Source organism: Haliotis rubra, unplaced genomic scaffold (genome assembly GCF_003918875.1).
Source record: "Haliotis rubra isolate DU_JTF1 unplaced genomic scaffold, ASM391887v1 Scf355, whole genome shotgun sequence".
NCBI classification, from domain to species: Eukaryota; Metazoa; Mollusca; class Gastropoda; order Lepetellida; family Haliotidae; genus Haliotis; species Haliotis rubra.
The window spans coordinates 503,386-517,446 of NW_025767030.1; the positions used below are offsets into that span (position 1 = coordinate 503,386).

At 43.9% G+C, this 14,061-nt stretch overlaps 1 protein-coding gene across 2 annotated transcripts in view; it reads left to right on the plus strand.

Annotated features, from left to right (window-relative positions):
* Positions 1-14,061, plus strand: part of LOC124285223 — a 36,131-nt gene that overhangs the window by 14,692 nt on the left and 7,378 nt on the right. The window contains exons 6-7 of one of the 2 annotated variants that reach the window (XM_046721422.1): positions 7,048-7,129; positions 11,506-11,707. In XM_046721422.1, coding sequence (XP_046577378.1) covers positions 7,048-7,102 — 55 coding nt within the window. In that variant the 3' untranslated portion in view covers positions 7,103-7,129; positions 11,506-11,707. The remainder of the gene's footprint in view (positions 1-7,047; positions 7,130-11,505; positions 11,708-14,061) is intronic. The other variant, XM_046721423.1, reaches the window with a different exon arrangement.

Here is a 14,061-nt window from a genome sequence, read left to right on the forward strand (position 1 = left end):
GCCGCCTGAACATCAGATTCTGTCACCAGGGTCACGGCAGGGCTGCCTGAACATCAGATTCTGTCACCAGGGTCACGGCAGGGCTGCCTGAACATCAGATTCTGTCACCAGTGTCACGGCAGGGCTGCCTGAACATCAGATTCTGTCACCAGTGTCACGGCAGGGCTGCCTGAACATCAGATTATGTCACCAGTGTCACGGCAGGGCTGCCTGAACATCAGATTCTGTCACCAGTGTCACGGCAGGGCTGCCTGAACATCAGATTCTGTCACCAGTGTCACGGCAGCGCTGCCTGAACATCAGATTCTGTCACCAGTGTCACGGCAGGGCTGCCTGAACATCAGATTCTGTCACCAGTGTCACGGCAGGGCTGCCTGAACATCAGATTCTGTCACCAGGGTCACGGCAGGGCTGCCTGAACATCAGATTCTGTCACCAGTGTCACGGCAGGGCTGCCTGAACATCAGATTCTGTCACCAGTGTCACGGCAGGGCTGCCTGAACATCAGATTCTGTCACCAGTGTCACGGCAGAACATCAGATTCTGTCACCAGTGTCACGGCAGGGCTGCCTGAACATCAGATTCTGTCACCAGTGTCACGGCAGGGCTGCCTGAACATCAGATTCTGTCACCAGTGTCACGGCAGGGCTGCCTGAACATCAGATTCTGTCACCAGTGTCACGGCAGCGCTGCCTGAACATCAGATTCTGTCACCAGTGTCACGGCAGGGCTGCCTGAACATCAGATTCTGTCACCAGTGTCACGGCAGGGCTGCCTGAACATCAGATTCTGTCACCAGTGTCACGGCAGGGCTGCCTGAACATCAGATTCTGTCACCAGTGTCACGGCAGGGCTGCCTGAACATCAGATTCTGTCACCAGTGTCACGGCAGGGCTGCTGCCTGAACATCAGATTCTGTCACCAGTGTCACGGCAGGGCTGCCTGAACATCAGATTCTGTCACCAGTGTCACGGCAGGGCTGCCTGAACATCAGATTCTGTCACCAGGGTCACGGCAGGGCTGCCTGAACATCAGATTCTGTCACCAGTGTCAAGGCAGGGCTGCCTGAACATCAGATTCTGTCACCAGTGTCACGGCAGGGCTGCCTGAACATCAGATTCTGTCACCAGTGTCACGGCAGGGCTGCCTGAACATCAGATTCTGTCACCAGTGTCACGGCAGGGCTGCCTGAACATCAGATTCTGTCACCAGTGTCACGGCAGGGCCGCCTGAACATCAGATTATGTCACCAGTGTCACGGCACGGCAGGCTGCCTGAACATCAGATTCTGTCACCAGTGTCACGGAAGGGCTGCCTGAACATCAGATTATGTCACCATTGTCACGGCAGGGCTGCCTGAACAACAGATTCTGTCACCATTATCACGGCAGGGCTGCCTGAACATCAGATTCTGTCACCAGTGTCACGGCAGCGCTGCCTGAACATCAGATTATGTCACCAGGGTCACGGCAGGGCTGCCTGAACATCAGATTATGTCACCAGGGTCACGGCAGGGCTGCTTGAACATCAGATTCTGTCACCAGTGTCACGGCAGGGCTGCCTGAACATCAGATTCTGTCACCAGTGTCACGGCAGGGCTGCCTGAACATCAGATTCTGTCACCAGTGTCACGGTAGGGCTGCTTGAACATCAGATTCTGTCACCAGTGTCACGGCAGGGCCGCCTGAACATCAGATTATGTCACCAGTGTCACGGCAAGGCTGCCTGAACATCAGATTCTGTCACCAGTGTCACGGCAGCGCTGCCTGAACATCAGATTATGTCACCAGTGTCACGGCAGCGCTGCCTGAACATCAGATTATGTCACCAGTGTCACGGCAGGGCTGCCTGAACATCAGATTATGTCACCAGTGTCACGGCAGGGCTGCTTGAACATCAGTTTCTGTCACCAGGGTCACGGTAGGGCTGCTTGAACATCAGATTCTGTCACCAGTGTCACGGCAGGGCCGCCTGAACATCAGATTATGTCACCAGTGTCACGGCAAGGCTGCCTGAACATCAGATTCTGTCACCAGTGTCACGGCAGCGCTGCCTGAACATCAGATTATGTCACCAGTGTCACGGCAGCGCTGCCTGAACATCAGATTATGTCACCAGTGTCACGGCAGGGCTGCCTGAACATCAGATTATGTCACCAGTGTCACGGCAGGGCTGCCTGAACATCAGATTCTGTCACCAGTGTACCGGCAGGGCTGCCTGAACATCAGACTCTGTCACCAGTGTCACGGCAAGGCTGCCTGAACATCAGATTCTGTCACCAGTGTCACTGCAAGGCTGCCTGAACATCAGATTCTGTCACCAGTGTCACGGCAGGGCTGCCTGAACATCAGATTATGTCACCAGGGTCACGGCAGGGCTGCCTGAAAATCAGAATCTCTCACCAGTGACACGGCAGGGCTGCCTGAACATCAGATCCTGTCACCAGTGTCACGTCAGGGCTGCCTGAACATCAGATTCTGTCACCAGTGTCACGGCAGGGCTGCCTGAACATCAGATTATGTCACCAGTGTCACGGCAAGGCTGCCTGAACATCAGATTCTGTCACCAGTGTCACGGCAGGGCTGCCTGAACATCAGATTCTGTCACCAGGGTCACGGCAGGGCTGCCTGAACATCAGATTATGTCACCAGTGTCACGGCAGGGCTGCCTGAACATCAGATTCTGTCACCAGTGTCACGGCAGGGCTGCTTGAACATCAGATTCTGTCACCAGTGTCACGGCAGGGCAGCTTGAACATCAGATTCTGTCACCAGTGTCACGGCAGCGCTGCCTGAACATCAGATTATGTCTCCAGTGTCACGGCAGGGCTGCCTGAACATCACATTCTGTCACCAGTGTCACGGCAGGGCTGCCTGAACATCAGATTCTGCCACCAGGGTAACGGCAGGGCTGCCTGAACATCAGATTCTGTCACCAGTGTCACGGCAGAACATCAGATTCTGTCACCAGTGTCACGGCAGGGCTGCCTGAACATCAGATTCTGTCACCAGTGTCACGGCAGGGCTGCCTGAACATCAGATTCTGCCACCAGGGTAACGGCAGGGCTGCCTGAACATCAGATTCTGTCACCAGTGTCACGGCAGAACATCAGATTCTGTCACCAGTGTCACGGCAGGGCTGCCTGAACATCAGATTATGTCACCAGTGTCACGGCAAGGCTGCCTGAACATCAGATTCTGTCACCAGTGTCACGGCAGGGCTGCCTGAAAATCAGATTTTGTCACCAGGGTCACGGCAGAACATCAGATTCTGTCACCAGTGTCACGGCAGGGCCGCCTGAACATCAGATTATGTCACCAGTGTCACTTAACGTACCTCTCATTTTGGAGGCAATACAGTCTCAAAAGATCTCTTGGTTAAGAAGAACATACACAAGCGATACGAAATAAAAGCACTGGTACATATTAACATTCCAACAGAAACTTTGTTTCCAACCGAGATGGGAAATAACTAACTGCGTAATTCTATTGTTCCCGAAATACCTGATCCTTTTTGGCGTGATGTCTATGAAGCATGGGCAAAATTACAATCACTACAAGAACACGATATGACAGATACACCAAAACAATTTATATGGGCAAATGACAATATAACTATTGCAAAGAAACCTATTATATATAAACGCTATTTAACAGCAAACGTTAAATTCATCAATGATTTACTCAAGAGTGACGGTACTTTTTTACAGTTTGACAAATTTTTTCAACTGAATACAACTTATTTAGACATACTTTATATAATATGCTTGTACAAGGGGACAAAGGGATGCAAAATATTCAATACTGCGCTGTCTAAAGTACATACTTCTCAAGGGCGGTGGGGTAGCTCACTCACTCACATACTTCTCAAGGGCGGTGGGGTAGCTCACTCACTCACATACTTCTCAGGGCGGTGGGGTAGCTCACTCACCACATACTTCTCAGGGGCGGTGGGGTAGCTCACTCCACCACACTCACATACTTCTCAGGGGCGGTGGGGTAGCTCACTCACTCACCACACATACTTCTCAAGGGCGGTGGGGTAGCCCAGCCACCTCACTCACTACTTCTCTCAGGGGCGGTGGGGTAGCTCACTCACTCCACATACTTCTCAGGGGCGGTGGGGTAGCTCACTCCCACCACCACATACTTCTCAGGGGCGGTGGGGTAGCTCACTCACTCACTCACATACTCTCAGGGCGGTGGGGTAGCTCACTCCACTCACTCACACACTTCTCACATACTTCTCAGGGGCGGTGGGGTGGCTCACTCCTCACATACTTCTCAGGGCGGTGGGGTAGCTCACTCCACTCACATACTTCTCAGGGGCGGTGGGGTAGCTCACTCACTCACTCACATACTTCTCAGGGCGGTGGGGTAGCTCACTCACTCACTCACATACTTCTCAGGGGCGGTGGGGTAGCTCACTCACTCACACATACTTCTCAGGGGCGGTGGGGTAGCTCACTCACTCACTCACATACTTCTCAGGGGCGGGGGGGGATAGCTCACTCACTCACATACTTCACAGGGGCGGTGGGGTAGCTCACTCACTCACATACTTCTCAGGGGCGGTGGGGTAGCTCACTCACATACTTCTACTTCTCAGGGGCGGTGGGGTAGCTCACTCACTCACTCACATACTTCTCAGGGGAGGTGGGGTAGCTCACTCACTCACTCACATACTTCTCAGGGGAGGTGGGGTAGCGTAATGGTTGAAGTGTTCGTTAAACTCACTCACTCACGCACATACTTCTCAAGGAAAACTACGCAATCAAATACAATTGGAACGAGACATTAACGAAATTATCCCAGAAGTATAGTTTATAGTCTGTGACCACATACCCTTTAGAGCAACACTCAATAGCAAGTTCGATGGCTACAATTTAAAACTATCGGATCCAGAGTATTCCGGCAACACACAGAGTGTTGTCGAACTGTAGCATCACATTCATTGTGCTCCTTTTGTGATAAGTAATCTGAGACCATCCATCATATGTTATATAAGTGCCAACACATAAAAACGTTGTGGACAACATTAACAAATTGGAAAAACACTGTAACCGGCACAAAATTAGAATTGAATGTAAAACACATCCTTTTGGATATAAAGAAAGAAGAAATGACGAGTTAAACCTCATTTTAATCTCCACAAAACCATTCATCTATGCACACAGACCTACCATAAACGGATTGAAGCGCCATCTAAATATCATATATCAGAGAAATAAATGTGCAGCATACTCAAGACGTCAATACACGAGGTTTTGGTCTTCTGGTAGATTAGTTTTCAATTCTTGGTCGCCATGAAACAAATTCTTCACGTGAAAGAAATTGGTTAATGGTTTTCTTTCGATGTTCGCTCAATGTACAAATGAAACTATATGTTCTAATATATATACTGGACAAAAATAGTTAGGGATATATGTAAATTTTGAAATTATGAATAATGATCTATTTATTCACTGACACACTGATAAAATATCAATCATAAACACACCAATATCCCTAACATATTTTGTCCAGTATATATACTAAACTGTACAGATCAGCAAGCCCTTACTTTAGAAAAACTACATCTAGATGTCCTTAGAACAATATGTGTTGCTGTCCGCGAAACTTCCTTCACTTCGTTGAGTGAAAGGCGAAAATATACTCTCACACAAAAGAAACGCATATAGGAATTTCAACTGTATTTTTATGTTTATTTTGAAACATCTTGTAGGCTTTATGAGACAATGAAATATAGCGAAATTGCACACTGGGAATGCAGACTTATCCGTCTTTGGCACCAACTCGAGGAAAGTCAGCTTGAGTGTCACATGGAGACGTGTGGTGGCGCTGAAGTCAATAACGAATAAGTCTCAGAATCTCGTGTTGCCCAATCGCAGCCCAGTCTGCCTGTAGTGCCTGTGCGAGTTGCTGGGGCTGAGGGTTACGGCGTCGCACCCGTCTTTCTGAAAATAAACCATAAACCATATCAAATTATTCATATGATTGTGTCCATAAACATGTACTACCCTGAACCTTTCAAAAAGAAATATATTGATTAAATAGGAGAGACATCACGCCCCATATCCACCAGGGTAAAACAACATAAGACCGTTGTAGAAAATCATGAAATCTGCCCTTTCCGCAAACCTCATTAAAAATCCCGGCCACCATATTTCCTGGCAACAAATAAAGATTCTACACACCAAGATCAACCACTGGAAGACGCGGAAACTTCAAGACAGCATCGAGGTCCAGAGAAAGAAGCCAGCCATTAAGCGAGACCAAGGCATTTCCCAGTGTATACTCTAGGGTTCTATAATCATCGGCTTCGTCTTACAGTGTAGTACCGTATATGTCAGTGGCTTCATCTGTACATTATTATCTTTGTACATTAATCCTATGTAGTTGGCTTCGTATTGTGTTTTTATCTTTGTACATTAATCCTATGTAGTTGGCTTCGTATTGTGTTTTTATCATTGTACATTAATCCTATGTAGTTGGCTTCGTATTGTGTTTTTATCATTGTACATTAATCATATGTAGTTGGCTTCGTATTGTGTTTTTATCATTGTACATTAATCCTATGTAGTTGGCTTCGTATTATGTTTTTATCATTGTACATTAATCCTATGTAGTTGGCTTCGTATTATGTTTTTATCTTTGTACATTAATCTTATGTAGTTGGCTTCGTATTGTGTTTTTATCTTTGTACATTAATCCTATGTAGTTGGCATCGTATTGTGTTTTTATCATTGTACATTAACACCTTCGCCTTTACTGTTACGAACACGTTAACCAATCGCGATCAACCAATCGATTGGTTAACGTTAACTGTTATAAAGTTGTGTTATCTGTTGAAATCCACCAAGTAAACAAAATACGACAATTGCCTTTTTCAAACCATGTTGATTATCCTTAGAATATCGCTACAGAATGTTGCGTAATGCTTTTTAGAAAAACACACAATAAGAACAACTCAGAGTGGCGAAGTCGAGTATCACATCGAACCAGACACAACTAGCTATGTTTGACCATGTGTTTATTATTTCATCAGGGGGAGACAACTTTTTGATACCAGAGAGCTGTTCCGCTACAGATGGGGGCGATAACGTAGATTTGTGGAACCTCAAACAAAGGTAAGTGTTACCAATTATCAGCGACGACTCATCCATCCAATCACACTGACCAGGAAGCAGCAGCACCTGTGTACAATACAGCTGTAGGGGACTACACAGAACCCACCTGAAGCCAGGTGAGATGTAGACGCCAGTCAGTATCGGTAGTGTCCGCTATCGGTGTAGTTCAAAGACTGCTTCACGTCGATGGAGCATGGAGTAAAGGTCCCGCTCTGCGGTGAAGATGTTGATGTCTGTCACAAGATGTGGTCCGCTCTGTGTTGAAGATGTTGATGTCTGGCACAAGATGTGGTCCGCTCTGTGTTGAAGATGTTGATGTCTGTCACAAGATGTGGTCCGCTCTGTGTTGAAGATGTTGATGTCTGTCACAAGATGTGGTCCGCTCTGCGGTGAAGATGTTGATGTCTGTCGGTCACTTGCGGTGAAGATGTTGATGTCTGTCACAAGATGTGGTCCCGCTCAGTCGTGGTCACTCTGCGGTGAAGATGTTGATGTCAATGTGGCTCCGCTCTGCGGTGAAGATGTTGATGTCTGTCACAAGATGTGGTCCAATCAATTCATTGGTCACTTCATACAGTCTGGTCACCATGACACAACCCAGTCATTCACCCAGTCTAACCAATCAGTTCATTGGTCACTTCATACAGTCGGGTCACCATGACACAACCCAGACATTCACCTAGTCTAACCAATTAATTCACTTCATACGACACAGTATGGATGGCAGTCCATAACATAATTGCTTGATCACCCTCAACGTATGATGAAACATATTTCCTGGGATTCACTATTATAGTTTTTATACACCCTGGCAGTTATTACTATTTGTTTCTACTAATTTATTCCGCTTTGTCGAGGAATGTGCTTGTACTCACACGTTTACAACAATGGTCCTGGAGGAGTCTAAACTCTTTATAACCACAACGTTAATCAAGACGTACTGTGTGTACCATCACTAATCTTGTCTTACTGTCTGTACCATCACTAATCTTGTCTTACTGTCTGTACCATCACTAATCTTGTCTTACTGTCTGTACTATCACTAATTTTGTCTTACTGTCTGTACCATCACTAATCTTGTCTTACTGTCTGTACCATCACTAATCTTGTCTTACTGTCTGTACTATCACTAATTTTGTCTTACTGTCTGTACCATCACTAATCTTGTCTTACTGTCTGTACCATCACTAATCTTGTCTTACTGTCTGTACCATCACTAATCTTGTCTTACTGTCTGTACCATCACTAATCTTGTCTTACTGTGTGTACCATCACTAATCTTGTCTTACTGTCTGTACCATCACTAATCTTGTCTTACTGTCTGTACCATCACTAATCTTGTCTTACTGTCTGTACCATCACTAATCTTGTCTTACTGTCTGTACCATCACTAATCTTGTCTTACTGTCTGTACCATCACTAATCTTGTCCTTACTGTCTGTACTCATCACTAATCTTGTCTTACTGTCTGTACCATCACTAATCTTGTACTGTCCCATCACTAATCTTGTCTTACTGTCTGTACCATCACTAATCTTGTCTTACTGTCTGTACCATCACTAATCTTGTCTTACTGTCTGTACCATCACTAATCTTGTCTTACTGTCTGTACCATCACTAATCTTGTCTTACTGTCTGTACCATCACTAATCTTGTCTTACTGTCTGTACCATCACTAATCTTGTCTTACTGTCTGTACCATCACTAATCTTGTCTTACCATCACTAATCTTGTCTGTCTGTACCATCACTAATCTTGTCTTACTGTCTGTACCATCACTAATCTTGTCTTACTGTCTGTACCATCACTAATCTTGTCTTACTGTCTGTACCATCACTAATCTTGTCTTACCTGTCTTCTGTACCACTAATCTTGTCTTACTGTCTGTACCATCACTAATCTTGTCTTACTGTCTGTACCATCACTAATCTTGTCTTACTGTCTGTACCATCACTAATCTTGTCTTACTGTCTGTACCATCACTAATCTTGTCTTACTGTCTGTACCATCACTAATCTTGTCTTACTGTCTGTACCATCACTAATCTTGTCTTACTGTCTGTACCATCACTAATCTTGTCTTACTGTCTGTACCATCACTAATCTTGTCTTACTGTCTGTACCATCACTAATCTTGTCTTACTGTCTGTACCATCACTAATCTTGTCTTACTGTCTGTACTATCACTAATCTTGTCTTACTGTCTGTACCATCACTAATCTTGTCTTACTGTCTGTACCATCACTAATCTTGTCTTACTGTCTGTACCATCACTAATCTTGTCTTTACTGTCTGTACCATCACTAATCTTGTCTTACTGTCTGTACCATCACTAATCTTGTCTTACTGTCTGTACCATCACTAATCTTGTCTTTACTGTCTGTACCATCACTAATCTTGTCTTACTGTCTGTACCCATCACTAATCTTGTCTTGCTGTCTGTACCATCACTAATCTTGTCTTACTGTCTGTACCATCACTAATCTTGTCTTACTGTCTGTACCATCACTAATCTTGTCTTACTGTCTGTACCATCACTAATCTTGTCTTACTGTCTGTACCATCACTAATCTTGTCTTACTGTCTGTACCATCACTAATCTTGTCTTACTGTCTGTACCATCACTAATCTTGTCTTACTGTCTGTACCATCACTAATCTTGTCTTACTGTCTGTACCATCACTAATCTTGTCTTACTGTCTGTACCATCACTAATCTTGTCTTTACTGTCTGTACCATCACTAATCTTGTCTTCTACTGTCTGTACCATCACTAATCTTGTCTTACTGTCTGTACCATCACTAATCTTGTCTTACTGTGTTGTACCATCACTAATCTTGTCTTACCACCATCACTAATCTTGTCTTTACTGTCTGTACCATCACTAATCTTGTCTACTGTCTGTACCATCACTAATCTTGTCTTTACTGTCTGTACCATCACTAATCTTGTCTTACTGTCTGTACCATCACTAATCTTGTCTTTACTGTCTGTACCATCACTAATCTTGTCTTACTGTCTGTACCATCACTAATCTTGTCTTACTGTCTGTACCATCACTAATCTTGTCTTACTGTCTGTACCATCACTAATCTTGTCTTACTGTCTGTACCATCACTAATCTTGTCTTACTGTCTGTACCATCACGAATCTTGTCTTACTTCTGTACCATCACTAATCTTGTCTTGCACTGTCTGTACCATCACTAATCTTGTCTTACTGTCTGTACCTATCACTAATCTTGTCTTACTGTCTGTACCATCACTAATCTTGTCTTACTGTCTGTACCATCACTAATCTTGTCTTACTGTCTGTACCATCACTAATCTTGTCTTAATGTCTTACCATCACTAATCTTGTCTTACTGTCTGTACCATCACTAATCTTGTCTTACTGTCTGTACCATCACTGTCTGTACCATCACTTGTCTTACTGTCTGTACCATCACTAATCTTGTCTTACTGTCTGTCTTATTGCTATCACTAATCTTGTCTTACTGTCTGTACCATCACTAATCTTGTCTTACTGTCTGTCTGTACCACCATCACGAATCTTATCTTACTGTCTGTACCATCACTAATCTTGTCTTACTGTCTGTACCATCACTAATCTTGTCTTACTGTCTGTACCATCACAATCTTGTCTTACTCTACCATCACTAATCTTGTCTTGCTGTGTACCATCACTAATCTTGTCTTACTGTCTGTACCATCACTAAATCTTGTCTTACTGTCTGTACCATCACTAATCTTGTCTTACTGTCTGTACCATCACTAATCTTGTCTTACTGTCTGTACCATCACTAATCTTGTCTTACTGTCTGTACCATCACTAATCTTCTTGTCTTACTGTCTGTACCATCACTAATCTTGTCTTACTGTCTGTACCATCACTAATCTTGTCTTACTGTCTGTACCTATCACTAATCTTGTCTTACTGTCTGTACCCATCACTCATCTTGTCTTACTGTCTGTACCATCACTAATCTTGTCTTACTGTCTGTACCATCACCAATCTTGTCTTTACTGTCTGTACCATCACTAATCTTGTCTTGCTGTCTGTACCATAACCAATCTTGTCTTGCTGTCTGTACCATAACCAATCTTGTCTTGCTGTCTGTACCATCACTAATCTTGTCTTCCTGTCTGTACCATCACTAATCTTGTCTTACTGTCTGTACCATCACTAATCTTGTCTTACTGTCTGTACCATCACTAATCTTGTCTTACTGTCTGTACCATCACTAATCTTGTCTTACTGTCTGTACTATAACTACTCTTGTCGTACTGTCTGTACTATAACTAATCTTGTCTTACTGTCTGTACCATCACTAATCTTGTCTTACTGTCTGTACCATCACTAATCTTGTCTTTCCAGCGGTGGTACCAAGTGTGGGAGTCTCGAGCCTACACTGTTCGGTAATTTCACAGTTGATAACAACGTAGTACAAGTGAAAGGGACGGATGAGGATATCACATACGCGGATATATATGCTTTCAAGTTCAAGACCCGTGACACCATCACGTACAGATGCACTGTACTGGTGTGTCCGAAAAGTGGAAACGGTCAATGCTCAACGGTATGTGATATGCAGAGCTGTAATTATAAATGCATTACATGAATGAAAAGTACCGCCAAACCTTCGTCGCAATACCGATGTTTTCATAGAGAGCGTTGTGTAAGCCACATTCGCGGGCCGTCTTGCAACCTGACCGAAATTACATTTTTCCCAGAAATTATTGAGAATGTCTTTGTTTCCTAATACTGATAATATAATTGTAAAATAGGCGTTACATTATGTAGTAAGGTACTCAATATGGGAGGCAACTCTTGTAGGCTTAAGAATGAACCTTACTACATCAAGAGTTATCTCACCGGCTGAAAGTCCTTTGTTGACATGGCAGATTTGACAGCAGAAGAGAAAATAATTAAAGCTGGTCCTAGATTATTTTGAAAGGGGCATGACTGATGCAAACGAGTTAGTTGGTAGACATGACATTCCTCTGTCTACAGTATACAGTACTTTGAAGAATATTCAGTCATGAGTTGGGATTGAGCACAAGGCAGGGGCAGGGAGGGCAGGGGGGCAGGAGGGCAGGAGGGGAGGGAGGGCAGGAGGGCAGGAGGGCAGGGAGGGCAGGGGCAGGGAGGGAGGGCAGGGAGGGAGGGAGGGAGGGAGGGAGGCAGGGGGCAGGGGAGGGAGGGCAGGGAAGTTCAGTACTACTATTAAAGCGCGAGCTTTGGGGAATCGCGGGGCAAGAGTTTATTACACAGCAGTCACTGAACGATTTTACATAATCAGTCAATAATAGCATAGTTAACAATTAATTATTAAAACATGTTCACAATGCAATCAGATATCAAAGTACATAAACATCACATGTAGATTCGTCATACACGACACATACTACATTAATCGCGATACATATTCCAATGTACACAACAATAGTTCAGTACTCTACACATCACCCCAGTGGGCGTTCATGCAATCTACATTCTGTAGCGGTCCCAAACAGTATAGTGTTCACAAGGTAATACAATAGTTAAAATATCCGACACACTATGTTATAAACATTCTATAATAGTCACTGTAGTGTCAATCAGTATTAAATAAACAATCCTACACTGTAATACAGAAGATATAAGACACTAAGGGATGCCTCGTTCCACATAAACCTGAAGGTACTGCCAAGGGTGGTAACTTATAGTTAAGGTATTTACAATAGATTAAAGTTAACATAGAATAGAAGTGGTATATATGTCAAAGTAGAAGAAAGTAAAGTTTCTTACCTGAGTATATAAACAAAGAGTTTATTACACAGCAGTCACTGAACGATTTGTGACTGTGTGTCGTCCCTGTTTTATACCTATTCCAGTTATCATAGATAATCCCATTTACTGATACACTGACGATAAAGTTGTTGTTGTGAACTTCAGTTGCTATATCTAAATCCTATTGCCTAACTCGACTGACGATAGGTGCCAACTGCGCACTTAAGCTACTCTAACTTGACGGGATTATATGACAATTTTCATAAACGTATTGAAGACATCGGTGTTGATGGGTGAAGTTCACAGTGAATTTGATTACCTTATTGCTATCTGCAGACACAGACCAGATACTGGTTTCGGACGTTCGTTATCAATGTGACCCTTAGCAGCTTGAAGATTGTGAAACGTGGTCAGTTAATCTGTACATGTCCAGTTTTCAATAATATATACTGTCATAAATATTGGTAAAACTTTGTCTAGTTTTACCGTGTTAATACTACGGATCAACGGCGACTTGGTCAGATTGTGAGTAGGGAAAAATTGAAAAGCGTTGAGAATATCAGAAATGAGGTGTTTAATAGAGGAAGTCCTCAGGTATGTAATGAAACCCTTAGACAAGAATTACAAAGACTTAACTGGGTGAAAAGGCGGGAATTCCCTCACCATTGATGAAAGATGCACGAAAAGAAAGACGTTTAAATTTTTAACTGATGTAGGGCTCACGAAATCAAGATTGGGATAATGTTTTCATTTCTGATGAAAGTTCTGTTTGGCTTTTTCCGAACTGTGTGAAAATTTTGACAAAGAAATACCGTGGAACATATCTACCAACGCCCAAATCATAGCCCGAAATTTCACATATGAGATGCGTTAAAAACTGCCATTACATGTAGCGACGCCTTTGTGAATATTCACTGGAAGTTTGACGAAGGAACGATATGTTGACATTGAAATTTGCCACCTCCTTCGAACGGCCCGAACACTGTATGAAGATAATTGGATTTTCCAACATGATAACGACCCAAAACACACTGCGGGCTACTCAAAACAGTGGTTGTCGGACGAAATTTTAAAAAGGCCCAGCTTCAACCCAGATCCTAACCCTATTGAGAATGTGTGAGGACTAATGAAGGACAGAATAAACCAAAAAAGACTTAGAAA